Source organism: Gallinula chloropus, assembly GCF_964237585.1.
Source record: "Gallinula chloropus genome assembly, chromosome: 9".
NCBI classification, from domain to species: domain Eukaryota; kingdom Metazoa; phylum Chordata; class Aves; order Gruiformes; family Rallidae; genus Gallinula; species Gallinula chloropus.
In genome coordinates, this window is record NC_140094.1 from 19,645,856 (window position 1) to 19,662,147 (window position 16,292).

Genomic DNA, 16,292 nt, shown 5'->3' on the forward strand with positions numbered 1-16,292 from the left:
TCGTGTTCCCCACGGCTGTGTTCTTATTCCACAGCAAGTGCCTTTCTAATTGAGAGGCTGCTCAGCTCCAGAAAAATCCTATCAACTTTGGTCAATCCTTCAGTCAAAGGCTCAGATTGGTTCTATTTAAGTTACAAAAACACTGCAGCCTGCATTGGTGTGTATGGTTTTGTGGTCCTTTCCTTCAGAAACCACCTCCGCTCGGTTGCGACTCGAGGGATCTGTGGATTCCCCACCAAAGGACATCAGGAAATTTTATTTCCGGCTTATTTGCAGCTTGAGGGAAGACACAAACCAACAAATCCTATTTTGAAGAAAAACTCATCTCTAAAAAATGCAAGCAAGCTTTTCATGGGGCTGCTTTCTCCTGTGATTTGTGGTCTTGGGCTGCAGTTTGTGCTGTCACGGGATGGGCAGGTTTCCTCTTGTGTTAGAGCTGTCCTGAATATTAATTTTTCAATTTATGGGTTTAGTGTTTAGGGGGAAGCTAAAGCCAAAGAATCCTGAGGGGGTACACGATCAACTAAACCATGATGTATTAAACCCAAGCAAATCCTGCCTGAATCATCTCCATACAATTTCACCCTCTGCTTTCGCAAGCATCCTCTGGGTCCTGGGACACTACCTACATTGCGTCTTCCCTACAAGACGAACGTGCTTACTACTAGGAAAAGCACTTACTACTAGGGGAAACAAAATCTGCTGGCTGTTTTTGCACACTCTACAACGTGAGCTCTAAGCACAAGAGCGGTTGTTATGCTAGTTCCAGTTACTGCCTTTGATACACAGCCCTCTGTGCTCAGAGAAGGGCTGTCTTTTCACTACTCCAGGAAATGGTGTTTCAACACCCAGAGTAACAGAGGGTCACGTTACTGATGGATCTGACCGTAGGGTCTGTGCTTATTTCACTTACAGCTTTTACGTCAAATCTTCTGCGGAGAAAACACTGACAATGGATTTCCTGCTCTCCAAGGGACTGCCTCGCTCCCAAAGAACAATGTGCACGAAACCTCAGGCCTGGCCCTTGGCCAGAGTAAACTCCCTGACTTCGTTGCGAGTGGCCACATAATGCTGGCAGCTCTCCTCTCATTTGGGTTGTTTTCTCCCGTTCAGATTTCAGTGATGGGGAAGAGATCACTGGATATCCGGAACTTCCATTTAAGGCTTACGCTTGACAACTGAAAATCCAACAACTGGAAGTTGAGACTGGAAGTTTGGACCAAAAGTTTGGACCAGAATTAGAACACTACCAAATCCCCCACATAAGATGATCAGAGGGCTGGAGCAACTCCCCTGAGAAGAGAGGCTGAAGGACCTGGGCTTGTTCAGCCTGGAGAAGAGAAGGCTGAGGGGGGACCTCATTGCAGCTCTCCAGTCCCTGAAGGGAGCAGAGAAACAGGAGGGGAATCAGCTTGTTAAAAGTGTAGACAATGGCAGGACAAGGGAGAATGGATTAAAGCTAAAGGAGGGGAGGTTTAAATTAGATATTAGGGGGAAGTTTTTTACAGAGAGAGTGGTGAGGAGCTGGAACAGGCTGTCCAGAGAGGGGGTGGGTGCCCCGTCTCTGGAGGTGTTCAAGAACAGGTTGGATGGGGCCCTGGGCAACCTTGTGTAGATCCAGGCCTGGAGGTTGGAACTCTATGACCCTTGGGGTCCCTTTCAACCCAGACCATTCCATGATTCTATGATTCTATAAGTGGAAAGGAGGAGAAGAAAATCAATCCCTGTGAGTCCCCTTGCACCAGTTCTGTGCCTGTGAAGGGAAAGGTGAAGCTCCCTAAATTCCTTCGGCCCCATATTACAGTCGTACAGCTTTACACTGAAACACACACCCTACACCTCCAGCAAACCTTGCTTCTGTTGTCCTAGTTGCTTTGCTTCATGCTAGTTTATTGCCTTCGTAATTCCCTGGAATACAGCCACGGGACTCAAGTCCAAAGTTCAGCTTACACAAAGTAAACTGTCCTAAAAGCTTCAGGTAATTTGGTTCAAACAAACAGACATTAACACCATGACATGATTTTTTAATGGCAAAACTGCAAAGCCCCACCACACTCTGCTGCTGGCAGCTCTCCTCATTGTGCACTGGTGTGTTTGTTGCATTCCTGATGGTTTCTTAACAAACATATGGAGAAAGCCCGATTAATCCTCAGCACATCAGCGCACGGCCCCAGGCACAGGAGTGCTTTGCTTACCCCCCAGAATTACTGAGCACAGCAGAGGGAGGGGCGCTGTGAGCCACCAGCAACCCACTTCTGTCTTATGGGAGGGAGAAGCTGCAAAGCTGGGGAAAGGCCCAGCTCTCAGGGGCTACACAAGCTGAAGGGCTGCTGGTGCTTTTGCCTACGCTGCTCCAGCAACTCCACACGTTAGATGTGCCATCTGCAAGGTGGAGATGACGACAGCTTCGTCGGTTGTCAAGAGTTACTCAGCTATGTGCCACCTCATTTATCATTTTGTAGCTCCCTCACATGCAAAAGTTTACAATAGAAGTCTTTAAAAGAGATGAGAAGTCCTTCATCAGTGGGAGCTCTTGCCTATGAGCAGTAAAGATTTGCTCTGCAAAACCTAAAAGGTGTCTTTCAATGGTGGTAAGTTAAAACTTGGCTTTTCTGATGTCTGATCCTTGGACTACAAAGAGATCACTTGTGGTTAACCAGCACCAGCTTCACCTGCTCCTACTTAGTTTTTGTCACCAGACAGCACATCAGCCATCTGCCAGGCCCATCAGCTGAGCAGCATCTGTTACTAACCCGCCTTTAGAAAGGATCTGCATTGGGGCCTCTTTCCTAGAAACCCTTCTCTTCCTTATGTAAGGCAGATGCCACAGACAACTTGCCAGGTTGGTTTTGTTACATGCAATTGGCTTTTTATTTTTAGGTTGGAAAAAAGAAAGAATTGCTAGGAATTCTCATTGTCTCCTCAGCAGCACACAGGAGCACAGAGGGCTCCAGAGAAGCAAAGAATTAAAGAAAAGGAAGAAGGAAATAAGTCAGCTATGTATTCTCTTCTTGGGCTTTAACAGCTAAAGAATAATCAAAATTTAGCAGCACCGTGGCAATATATTCCATGCTTTTAAAAATAAAAAGGCAGAAGAAAGAAGGGAAAAGAAATCCCCCCCTTTCAACAGCCCCAAGATATCCACAAGTCAGCCAATGACTGACAAATTTTGGAGCAGTGTGTAAGTACCCTGTGCCAGGATTAAAAGCATATGTAAACTTTATGGCTCTGGTTATTCAAGAGGAATCTCAAGCGGCCTCTGTCTGCTGGCTTAATGAACATTCAGAGAAGTGATCCTGCAGCTAGCCAGAGCTCAGAGTGCTTTTCATGACAGACTGTTGAGAGCAATTTCAAGCAGGGTAAGAGCTCAAACTGATGCAGATCAGGCTTTTTATGTCTGTAGGTATGAAAATAAAGGGCAGAGACATTTGAGAAGGTAACAGAGGTTCAGAGGTAGCTGCAAAACCTCTAATAGTATCTCAAAGGTGAAGGTTCTGTTCAACTGCTGTTCCTTCTGCAGCTTTCCTCCCATTTACTGTCCCTGGGTTATGGAGTGGATCGGTGATGTCAGTGGTCTAGTGTAGCACTGAGGACTGGACTATCTTCCTGGTGCCCAGGGTGGAGTTAGGTGGGGGAAAAATAACTCAAACTGCAGCATAAATTGAGTTTGCTTGAAGAAAACAAATCAGCCAGTCAGAAAATTCCCAGTGTGTCTGTGGTTTGCACATCTCATCCCCAACATTTCTCCAGGGCTCTACAAACCCCTCTGATGCCTGTGGGATCTGTAACTCTCCATACACTATTCTCACCCCCTCTCCATTTATTTGCACCCTCCAACTGCACACCAACCAAGACGCCTCCTCCACTTTGCCCTGCTCACACCATTGCTCCCAGTATCAGTTCTGTAGTTCTGTCAGGAGTCCCCAGCCAGTGCCACCCAAACCCTCAAGGCGGTGTCTATCTGTGCTGGGTAACTGCACACTTGCTCTGCTGGGGACGTGGGTTTGCTCCTGGGCTGGGTTTACACAAGAGTGTAATGTGTTTGACACCCTTCAACCAAGCAGATGATTGTCAAAGCTAATGAACCTCAGCCCACTGTCCTCAATGTGTGGATAACACCAAATTAATAAACACAAAATAATTACAAGATGCTCCAGTGTATCACAAAAGAGACCAGTAAGCACTACATATCTACAAAGTAACTTTCCAGGAGATTAACTTTAACCTCCAACAGTGTCCTTTAAAAATGTAAGAAGAGAAAAGCCCTAGTGAAACAGAGGGGCACACTCCTTGCAAACCCATGTCATCAAAAAAGGGTGTATTTGCTGCAGTCTGTCACACATTCTTTCTGGCAGTCCTCTGCCAGCATTTCTCTGTTTTTTTTTATTTAGCTCTATGATGTAAAGTCAGATTTCTTCTTATGAAGTTACTGTGGACTACTGTTATCACAGTAGAGAGGATTAGTGGAAAGGAACATCAACAGTGATGAACAATTAAGTGGAACACCAACCACCTCGAGAAATAACCTCATCATTAAAACCTCACAATCTTGACTGCTAATTACACACAGTTCTGAGGATCACATGCTTACCCAGATTATTGTGCGCTGGAGACATAGGGTTCGGTGATAAGTTTGGAGAACCTGAAAATCAAGACATGAAAGTTATGAGAACGGCTTCCACACAAGGAAAAACACTTGCCCAAAATCTTCAGGGCTGCCCAGGCTTGTTGGAGGAATAACCTGCTTCTCACTCAAGTCTCTCTTTGTGACACCAGCAGCTTCTCTGATGTTGATTATTCTTTACATGAGCTTCCAAACACTATTACTTATGGTATCAACTTGCTACATCTGCAATACTGCTAAGCACCTTGGTAACGCACTTGCTCACACTCAACCCATTAACTTTCAAAGCCAAGCACACACTTGTGTGTTTTATTGTCACTTGCAGTTATCAAAACTTCAGATACCATCATGACAGCCACAGTCAGACTCAATTAACTGGCCCCTTAAAAGCTTGATTTTACATTGCTAGGCACAAAACATAACAGTTGAAAACACACCACTTGACATCAACAAAGCTTCCTGGTCTGTGGATTATGGAGGATTGGATCATAGAATCATAGAATCACAGGGCCCCATCCAACCTGGCCTTGAACACCCCTGGGGTTGGGGCACCCACCCCCTCTCTGGGCAGCCTGTTCCAGCCCCTCACCGCTCTCTCTGGAAAGAACTTCCCCCTAATATCTAATTTAAACCTTCCCTCCTTCAGCTTCACTCCATCCCCCTTGTCCTGCCATTATCTACCCTTTTAACAAGCTGATTCCCCTCATGTTCCTCTGCTCCCTTCAGGGACTGGAAGGCTGCAATGAGGTCCCCCCTCAGCCTTCTCTTCTCCAGGCTGAACCAGCCCAGCTCCCTCAGCCTCTCTCTGTAGGGGAGCTGCTCCAGCCCTCTGAGCATCTTCGTGGCCTCCTCTGACCCCTCTCCAACAGTGGATTAAGCTAAACAGATCTGAGCAGACTACTGTCAGTATTTTATCCCCCATCAATTCAATTTGGTCCACAAATTTTGCATATGCATTTAAAATGTCTGCACTTGGATGCCCAGGGCAATTTCCACATCCCCTGGAAACCACAGGGATGCAGATAGGTGCCACAGCCCAGTTTTTCTTTTCCACTCATACCAAGTTTGGCTGGTCTCTTTAAATTAAAATGTGGGGTTTTTTTTTCTATGAAGGGGGAAAGTCCGTGACATCTGAAAGAAGGGATCTAACATTTAAGTTAAATTGGGTATTTATAGCATCTTCCAAGCCAACCTTATTCCAACCCCCTTTCCAAAAGCCCTACATACAATCCACACATCAACCCCAATACCAATAATTGTGCTCAAATGGTTTGTGCCAATACACTTGTGTTTGATGTAGACAAACCAGCCCACACTGCCTTCCACCATCTCTAGAACCACAGACAACGGCTGCAAACCAGCCAACCCTCTTTTAGAGTCCCACATACACTCTAGGGCTGAAGGCACTCAGAGGCATCAAGGTAGCTGTGTGCAGGATTTGCACTGATTAGGTTTCCATGTGTCTTGTCTTTCTCTAAGAGTCATGGATTCGTATATCCCTCTCATAAAGCATCAGCCCTTCTAACCGAGGACGTGCCTTTGCTTTTCAAGCACAAGCTTCAGGACTTCGAAGTCCCTGCTCAGAAGTAGTGGCACCACTCAGATCATCAGAATACCTTCAACAGGTACTCCCAGGAAGATCGTGGAGTCTCCTTCTCTGGAGATATTCCAGACCCATATGGACACCGACCTGTGTGACCCGTCCTAGGGACCCTGCTTTGGCAGGGGGGTTGGACTCAATGATCTCTGGAGGTCCCTTCCAACCCCTGTGATTCTGTGGTCTGACCTGCATGGTTACTTTTCAAGCGTTGCCACAGGTTAGCAAGAGCACTAAGGCTGCTCACTCTAAACCTCGTTACTTATTTCCCTGGCAATAAGACAACCCAAACTTTCAACTTTCTTTGGAATATAGCCACTAAAAGCTAAACCCAGTTAAAAACTAATCCACTAATGGATTTCAAATGGACATTTCAGTACAGACAGTAAATAACCCAGCGATCAGAAACATGACTGTGCAGAAAAGCGCTGGTTACGTGCACAACTTTCACAGAACCACAGCATCATAGGGGCTGGAAGGGACCTCCAGAGCTCCTCCTGTCCAACCCCCTGCCAAAGCAGGGTCCCTGGGACAGGGCACACAGGTCGGCGTCCAGACAGGGCTAGAATCTCTCCAGAGAAGGAGACTCCACACCCCCTGGGCAGCCTGTCCCAGGGCTCCCTCACTCTCACTGGCAAGAAGTTCTTCCCCAGATTGGGGGGGAACTCCCTGTGCTCCAACTTGAGCCCATCGCCCCTTGTCCTGTCCCCACAGACGCTGAGAAGAGGCTGCCCATGTTCCCCTGTGTCCCACCCTTCAGATATTGATAACCATTGATCAGATCCCCTCTCAGGCTTCTTTCCTCCAGGCTGAACAGCCCCAGCTCACTCAGCCTTTCCTCATAGGGGAGATGCTCCAGGCCTTTAATCATCTCTGTAGCCTCTGCTGGACTCTCTCCAGGAGAGGGGAGAACAGGAACACGCTGTACCTTTCACCAATAGCTCTAAAACACACATCCCCTTGCTTTACATTTGGACAGGCTATATTTGCACTCCTAAATACCTCAAACCACCCTCTGATCTTCAGGGCCACAATGAAAAACTTCAAAAGTGTCTCTGATATGACCTAGAAAGCTGTAGCAAAAGGCAGAAGACGACTTACCTGCATCCATGCTGGGGTTCATCTGGTGGTCACTAGTTTCTCCATCCTCACTCAAGTAGCCTGGAGGAGGTGTCTCTAGAAGCATAAAACGATCATACCGTCATTGCAATTCCATATAGAGTTTGGATTTTAGACATCAAACCCATTTATTTTGTTATTCACAAGGAGCTAAAATTCTTTTTTATTACTTTTCTTCCTCAAGCTGCTGAAAGGAGGAGCTGGCACAACCAGGATGACAGTTGTAGCATCTTTGCTACGAGGGAAACAAAAAAAATACGGATTTTTTGTCCCATAAAACTTGAAGCCATGTAGAGAGTTTTCTGTCCACATATTTTTCCTCTCCTGGTGTGCAGCTGCATAGCTTGTCCATGCAAATAAGGTGTAAATTGCTTGTAAGTGAGATACATAAATAGAAGAGCTCTACTCCATCAGAAATTGAGAGAGCTTTACTCAAATTAAAATGTCTGGATTTCATTCAAATCTAAACTTGGTAAGGGAACATTCAGCTTTACATTTCACAATAAAGTGAATACCCTACTGAAGGGAAGAGGTGAGTTTCAAGAAAACAAAACTATAAACAGCATGGTTGTGTGTCTACATTTACAGCTCTCATCTATTTTTGTATAGGTTCCCACTCCTTAGCTTCATCGTAACGATGGCAAGAAAGACTCTGCAGTTCCCCAGCTTGGCACACATAGACACGACTCGCTGTGCAATATAACCCCTTTCCCTCTGCTCACTGTATGGAAGATATACTGTACCTGGAATGTAGTTGCTCTGTGGCTCGATACCTGCTGGGAAGTTAGTGTTCTCTGGAATTGAATGGCTATAATCGTCTAACGGCGGGAACTCAGCTGGGATCTCTGTGTGCCGAGGCACCAGCACTGGAGGTAACACTGCACAAATGGAAAGGGAATAGAACAGCAGTATGAACAGCCTTGGAATAAAATGACTGAAAGCCTGGGAAATGAAGAGAAACCAGTTTGGAGTAACACCCTTAAATACATGCAACACCAAAGTCGCTAATTAAGGGACAAAACTTGATGCTTGCTTCTGAAAGCACAGCAGCAGTTAGAGATGCTGTTCGCAACTTATCTCAGCTGGGGATGGGATACGTGCTTATCTGAACACACTGAGCCTGTCTGCCCCTTGTACAGAAAAGCAGCAGTTTAAGGGAAGTTATCCCACATGTAATTCCAAAGGAATAAATTTCACATAAAACGAAACAGCAGGTAGGATTAGCATAAACATCCAGACTGGTTCTGCAGATCCGTACTGACACGCAGCAGAACTATGTGCAGTCCCAGATGAAAGTCTCTTCCCCAGGCAGGAGCAGACTCCAGAACAGGAAGTTCAGCTGTGTTGGGAGCTATTCTTAGATCCACTTCAACTTAACAGTAAGTTTATCCTTAATTTAATACCAACAATTAGGGACGCACAGAGCATCGCCACGGTTCCTGCTTGTACCCACCATGCGCGTACGTTGTTTACGTGCACACGGCCGCATCAGGAACCTGGCAACCACACAACCTGCTCAACTTGGATTTTATCCATTTCAAACGATATTTCCCCCCTGAGTGCAGATTCATAAATTATTCTGCTGCCTCCAGTAAGAGATTATCATCAATAATAGATATGCTTTGGTTTTAAAAAACCCTATGCCTGCTGCTTCATTCAATTGTGCAATGCATTTCTAAATGCCCTGTGCTGGTACGGAGAAGCTGAGGTGCCAGAGGCAGGGGCAGCAGTACCTGGGGTTTCCACTCTTTGGTAATGATAAGGATTCACACAGACTTCATCCTTCTTCATGTTAAAGGCGTACTCGCACATCTCCATGGCCCGCAGCTCATGGTGACTATGAAGGTCTGGCCACCGCCAGAGTCGGCAGTAGATCACATGGGGAAGACCTTTCCGGTGAGATACCTGCAGCCGGCCATCTAACGACCTGCAGCCAGGAGAAGAAAAGGATGATCAAAATTCAGGTGGGCAACAACGACCACATCCCATCAAACACTACCCAGGGGAACCCAACGTGAAGGGGAATCAGCTTGTTCAAAGGGTAGATAATGGCAAGACAAGGGGGAATGGATTAAACCTAAAGGAGGGAAGGGTTAGGTTAGATACTAGGGGGAAGTTCTTTCCAGAGAGAGTGGTGAGGAGCTGGAACAGGCTGCCCAGAGAGGGGGTGGGTGCCCCATCCCTAGGGGTGTTCAAGGCCAGGTTGGATGGAGCCCTGGGCAACCTTGTGTAGCTCCAGGCCTGGAGATTGGTGGCCCTGCCTGTGGCAGGGGGGTTGGAACTGTATGATGCTTGTGGTCCCTTCCAACCCATGCCATCCTATGATTCTATAAAGGCTGCGCACTTCATCAGGAGCCTCAGAGCACAGGCTGGCAGGCAACTGGGTACTCTGACACCATCCCCAAAGGTGCTAGGTGCCGAAACCTGCCAGGAGGCAGGCTGGTCCCAGTCCTCAGGTCAACAGTACATCTCTGGAAATTATAAATTGTTTGTTTTGTGCAACAGCCCTGCTCTGGGTTTATTAATTTTCAGAGATGAAGTTCAGAGACAAGAGCTACAGCGAGTAAGAACATGTTGATTTCATGGTGGTACTTAAGCATCTGGATACGTCCGAATGAATGGGCTATTGGCACAGCTCTCAACTATTTCTACTGCTCATGTAAAGGTCTTACTTCTTAAAATACACACTACAATGAACATCCTGTTTGGCTGGAAGGTAAATTACACTTCTTCCCCTCACGCCAGGGTTCTTGAGAAAAGGTATGAAGTCTTCACAAAAGATGAGCCAATACCCCTAGATGACTCCCTGGGTGCTGTGGCCCTCACTCCCCGGGTTAATGGAGCCCTTCCAATGACAAAGTTCTCACAGGAGACAGTGGAGAGAGATACCAAGTCAATGGCAATGCCCAGACCCTGAACAGCTTCAGTGGTTATCTAAACCAAAAAACAGCCTAAAAGCCTAATGTAGCTCTCAACCTTGAGTATCCCAGCTACTCATTTTTGTGAGCAGAGCCTGGACGCCGCAGAACACGGGGTGTGCTTGCCACCCACCACTGCTTGTGGCACAAAAAAAGTGCTCAGGGCAGAAGAAACGTCCATAAGGCAGAAGAAATGAACTTCTCTACAACCTTATCTAAAAAGACTTTTCAAAATGACAGAGCCATCTGGTATTTTCTAATGTAATAACCTCCCCCTCTCTACTCTTCCCCCAGTAAGAAGATAAGGTAAACTGTATTTCCCCAAAGCCCTGGAGGGTCTAATGACATTTTTAGGATTGTGAAATCTCTCCTCAGGCTCATTGTAACGGGATTTTGGACAAAACAACACTGTCTGTGGGTTCTTGGGAAGAACGTAGCTAAGTGGCAGGGCAGCTTGCTTGCTTTCTGCTGTCCTGCTTCAACCCTCATGGCCTATTTTGTCCAAAACAACAAACAACTGGCACAGCTGAGATGGGACATGAGATGAGATGAGATGAACAAACACTGTGCTCTGCTACAGGCAGCTTTCTGGGTTGGTACAGAACTCCAATTAACCACAGTCAATTGCCAGTCAATACTACCCAGCAGGTTTCCTGCTAAAAATACAAAAAATTCAGTACTGGCTGGTTGTCTCCAAAAAAAGCACCATTTAATTTGGTGGGACACTATGTCTTCAAAGTGTCCCTACGCTGCACGATGGGATTAAACAGCAAAGGCTGTATTTTCAGTGTTGGGGTGATGCAGACTGTCACTGTCAGAGTGTGTTCTGGTGTTCATAACTGGCACATATCCTCAAGAACACGAAATTGTGGTGATCCATGAGCCTGTTTTACTAAGGGATATACAATGAGCTGCAGTTATCACCACCCATGAGTGCAAAAGCACACAGGCTATGAGACCCAGCAAGACAAAAAACAGGTGAGATTGCTGAGCTGATACCAGTTAGCAATGGTTTATAACAAAGAACTGAATTCTACAGTGATTCAGAAAAACAAAGTTCTGATATGACAAGAAGAAGCAGCAGAGAGGGGGAAGACAGCAGCTCAGTGATGTGTAGGATCAGCCTGTTAAGAACAGCAGAGACCATCACCTGAATGATGATGGCCAACAAACCTGCCAGGGAGGGGGGCAGTAAGAGCAGAATAATGACTCCCAACCTGTGTCATGAGTGTCAGCAGTAAAGATGACAACTGTGTACCCATATTCTGCATGCAGGATACAGCTCAGAAGACTCAGTGCTTGGGAAAAGATGCCCAAGGAGAAGTTAGCCAAAGGCTTGAGGGTTACAGTATGGTGCATTCCAAGCTGATCAGGAGGTATCTAGTGGAGAGGTTATTCTGCAGCCTGTCCAGTTATAACCTGAGATAAAACGATACCAAACAAGAGAGCAAGGCTCCAGGAATGCAGTCAGGTAATTTAATTGCTTGCACAACAGTGTAAGGTATGGTCAGGATGACATTGCAGTGGCTGTAAGAAACAAAAAGCCCCTTAGGCTGAATGCCTTTGGGACTGATCCATCCTTAGGTGTTGTTACAAGCCATGTACTAGGAAACGTCAACACGTGAAACTGCTGGTCCAAACTGCCCAGACTACTGCTGCTCAAAGAACAAAGGGCAACAGTGACTCTTAATAGCAAAAGCAGAGAAGGGAGGAAGGAAGAATGACAGAAACACTGAAGCTTTTTTTTAAAAAAAAAAAAAAAGCCAGTCCCCTGTAACTGTCTGAAAAAGAGTGAGGAGTAAACAGAACACTGCATTGCACAACAGGAATTTGATTTCCAGGCCTGATTGGTTTTTGTTGGTTTGAGGTTGTGTTTTTTGTTGGTTTTGTTGGTGAGGAGTGTGTGTGTCTGTTTTTGTTTTCAACCCTGATTTCATGTGTAAGATACTGAATCAGGAAAGAAAAAAAACAAACACCAACATTTTAATAGATGCTCTTGTTAGCTCTTCTTTTCCTCTTTGAGCATTTTATGGCTATCTTTCCCCCAGATGGGTCATGAAATTCTTCCTTGCATCTGTTCTGCTTCTTTAAAAGTAAAGTTGAAATCAGTGGAATACAGTACTGAGCAAAATGATACAAGCAATAAGGTATTACAGGAGGTTTTATCAGGGCTCAGATTTAGTCTATCAAAGATCCCTTTCCTCCCCATACCACTCACACACATCCACTCACGCTGGCAAAGCCCATCAGTTTTATAACCCTGTCATTAATCTTCCAAGAGAGCAAAATGCCTGAAAGCTCAAGTATCCAGTAACAGCAGCATGTGCAAACAGGGCTAAGGAAAAGAGAAAAACAATTGGGAAGAAAAAGCTGAAGTTATGTATTTCCAAGGGGTTCATATTAAAAACCATGAGCAGAAGCTGGTTTTGAAACAAATAAGTTGTCAATATGCTCTAAAACTCACCAAGAACTATGGCCACAGGCTGTGATTTTCTCTTAGGCACAAAACACGCTAAGTAGTTCCTTACTTGCCCTACATCTGGTCTACACCAGGAAAGTAAGTGTATATTCTTGTAGCAGAATCTGGCTTTTGTATGCAGAGCGCAGCAATATCCACAGGGCTTCACTGAGAAGTTGGATAAATTCTAAACTTTCCCTGAACACTGGCCAAATGAACAACACTGAACAAAAAAAATGACCCATGCAGCACATTTGTAATTCAAAAAGCTGACCCTTTGCCACCTCTTTCCCCTCAATTTGCTCAGCATCACTAAATTTTCCAATTTCTGGTGCAGCTTTAATAGTGCTGTCATTCAAGTTCTAGAAATAGAAGTAACCCAGGTTTGCAATGCACGCTGTCACACCGCCACAGGGGAAACTAGTAATTAATACTTCTACTTAGCACTTGAATTTATAGAAGATTACGAGGATTAACAGACATCTAATTTGCAAAAGATCTCTATAGCAAGGGTAAGTTTTTAGAACCCCCCAAAGCAGTGGAATGGTTCTCCCAAAGCAAAAGAAAACTCAGTGTCAGAGGCAGCACGAGGAATACGGAGCTCATCACCTCCTCCACGCTATCAAAGATCACTGCTAATCTGTGCCGGTAACTCTCTCATCCCACTGCTTATTCCTCCCACTGAAGTCCTCCTTTGGATTTAGAAGTAAAACATCTCTCCTACATCTGTAGATGATAACTGCCTGCAGAGGCTTCCGACCTTGGCAAGGAGTTGCTATCAGGAGCGGAAGTGCTGCGGCGGAGAAGATGCAAGGGGCAAAGCTTGGGAGCCCCTGCAAAGGTTCTCTCCTGCTCTCTGGGCAGACCGCTGCGTGTGTACTCACGGGTAAGCACGGGATCGCAGCCAGTGTGTGGCACAGCTCCACGCATCCGCTGGCCATCAAGTCTTGGAGAGAGACCACTACGATCTACAGCCTGCAGTATCAAGCCAGGATTTTAAAGGTAAAGAGCAATTCCCGTCTCTTCGGGTGCTGCGTAATTCCTCTGCTCGAGTCTCATTTGTTCAGGGTTTGAAAAGTAGCTGACAATACAGAAATTATCAATATATCTTGTGTGGGCTTCTTACTGCCTATTTACATCTCTCAGTCTTTACAGACTTTGCAGACTTCCCCTTCCCCCACTCAAAAGCTGAAGAACTACGGCACAGAGAGTTGATGTCAGGATCAGATTATGACAGCATGAGTCATTTATTAAGATTCCAGTAATGCTAAGCTCTTTAGCAGGTGCCTTGAGACCATATTTTTCAGAGTCTAATTTCAGATTCAGACATAAGTACGTTTTATTGGTTTACCATAAACTGTCTGTCCACTGTTGCTTCTCTAAAGCCGCCTTCTCCTTGTCCTGCACTCCACAGCTCCCTTCTCCGAGCTGTGTCCACTCCTTCTCCCTGCTGGCATGCAAACAGCTTAGTTTCATTTTGATTTCTATAAAACTACAGGCAGATTGTGTTTTGTCATGTAGTATCACAATCTAACTATTTTTGCTTCTGTCCTTTCTACTAATCTCCATTGTTTACACCACTTCTGCTTCTGCCACAGCTACAGGACACTGGCCACCAGCTAGCAAACCCAGCTCCTTTTCCTCTATTTTTAGCCATTTTGTAATTACATGCCCCTACATCTCCTTCTCCTCCTCCTCTTCCTGACAGCCAGCAGCACAGAAGATGGGCACTTTAGAGGCTCAACCATGCATGCCCTTCACCCTCCTACCGCAGAAAGGACATAATAGATCCTAACACTTAATTAAGGCTTAATCATAAACCCAGCTCCAAACTTCCTAATACGCATCCCAGTATTTCCGCCACCCACACATGCCCAGTTGCACGTGGACCTGGAAGGTGAAGGGCAGTTCTAAGCACAGGTCTACTCTGCTACTAGAGGCATTCCAAAGGAAAGCAGTGAACTCCCCAGCAAGGCACAATGCTGAAGTTTCTCAGTTGAAACATCTCCAGTGGTACCCCCCCTAACCCAGGGAAGCCCATAGCTGGCAGCAAAGCAAGGGGGAAAAGCCCACCTAACTACCCTGGTTAGTGCTGCAAGAGGCAAGGAGGGCGAGCTTTATTTGGGTAAGAATGTGGCAATTAGCTACTACTAAATTCCCAATAACAGAAATCAGTAGAGAACAAGGGATGTAAGTGGAACCTGAGGCCAGAAGTGTTTCTGAAGGTATCACACCCGAGCCCTTTCCCAGTCTCCTTGTGTGGAGCAAATGTGAGTTTTTGTATGACTTTTGCAACTCCTCCACACTTTAAATCCAGTTTTTCTAAGCAGTTCTGGCCCTTTTATTTCTTTCAGCAGAGTTTATTTGCCCAAATCTGTGTCAGACTAAATTTATTTGTGCTTTAGCCTTAAGTGGACTGGGGGTAGAGGAAACAGAGACAAACTCAGCCTCTCAAAAGCAGCATGCCTTTCTGAAAAGTCATTTATCATACCAGCTTGTAATTTCTTCCCAGAATCCTGTGTTTAACTCCAATAGTGAAATCCAAAACCCAACACACTCTCATCCAACCGAACCAGCAGCTTCCTCTCTCCGAGGAGATTCCAGGCATACTGATCGGGCTGGGTTTGTATCTTCCGAGGAGTTTCGTAAGGAGAAAATGGATGGATGGAAATGCCAAAGAGATTCAGATAATCTTCTGTAACACAGAGTGTACTCGAACCCAAAGTATTTCAAGACAGAGAAACTGGAGCACATGGTCCTGCTACCAATCAATCAATCAAAGCTGTCATAAAACTCACTGCATTGGCTCCTATGGTACTTACACTGATTTACGTTTAATATCTACCTTCCACATGCACCTTCTTGATACTGTAGGGAAAAAAATACCTTCTTATTTTCACTGAAGTCAGGAAAGCTTTGCAAATTAGTATCAAAGTAGCACAAATAAAGGCAGAGCTAAAGAACAAAGAAAGTAATAATAAGCTTTTCAACTGCTGAAAGAGGAAACTAATGTACTGCGTGGTGTTTAGGCAGAAGTCTCACACCAAGAGCTGCTGCCCCAAATATATATATATATGTGTGTGTGTATGTCTGCTAACAAAAGCAAAACTGATTGTCATAGTGAGTGCTGAAAAATGACAGTTTTAAGACCTTGGACTTTCCTTCGTGATACAGACAATTGCCAGTGCCTTCGACAGAAACTTCATATAAATACCAGGAGTCGGAACTGACTTCTCAGACAAATGTTTGTGCGTTCTATCAAGTTGGGACAAAGCCAACATTTCTTATGGAAACATTTTTGGTGGTCCTGGGCAAAGAGCATGTTTACTTTATAGCAGATATAACTAAAAATACACTGTGCTACAGCCTCCAATTATCTTGTTTGGAATAGTTTGAGGCTACTCCAAGTTCATTGCTGTTATTTTCTTTATTATATAGTGAAAACGCTGCTGCTTTTCCTGTAATTTGAAAAGCAGCTATTTCAAGATTTGACATCTGTGTTTGTACCTCCCCCGCATGGATAACCAGATCCAGGGTGAAATTTTCCAGAGGTTTCTCCCATTTCCAAAACCAACT

The 16,292-nt window shown here is 45.3% G+C and overlaps 1 protein-coding gene across 3 annotated transcripts in view; it reads right to left on the reverse strand.

Annotated features, from left to right (window-relative positions):
* Positions 1-16,292, reverse strand: part of SMAD3 (SMAD family member 3) — a gene marked incomplete at both ends in the record, with an annotated part of 74,384 nt that overhangs the window by 11,019 nt on the left and 47,073 nt on the right. For 2 of the 3 annotated variants that reach the window (XM_084268060.1, XM_084268058.1), the window contains 4 exons: positions 4,592-4,642; positions 7,323-7,397; positions 8,084-8,218; positions 9,074-9,267. In XM_084268060.1, coding sequence (XP_084124186.1) covers positions 4,592-4,642; positions 7,323-7,397; positions 8,084-8,218; positions 9,074-9,267 — 455 coding nt within the window. The remainder of the gene's footprint in view (positions 1-4,591; positions 4,643-7,322; positions 7,398-8,083; positions 8,219-9,073; positions 9,268-16,292) is intronic. The other variant, XM_084268059.1, reaches the window with a different exon arrangement.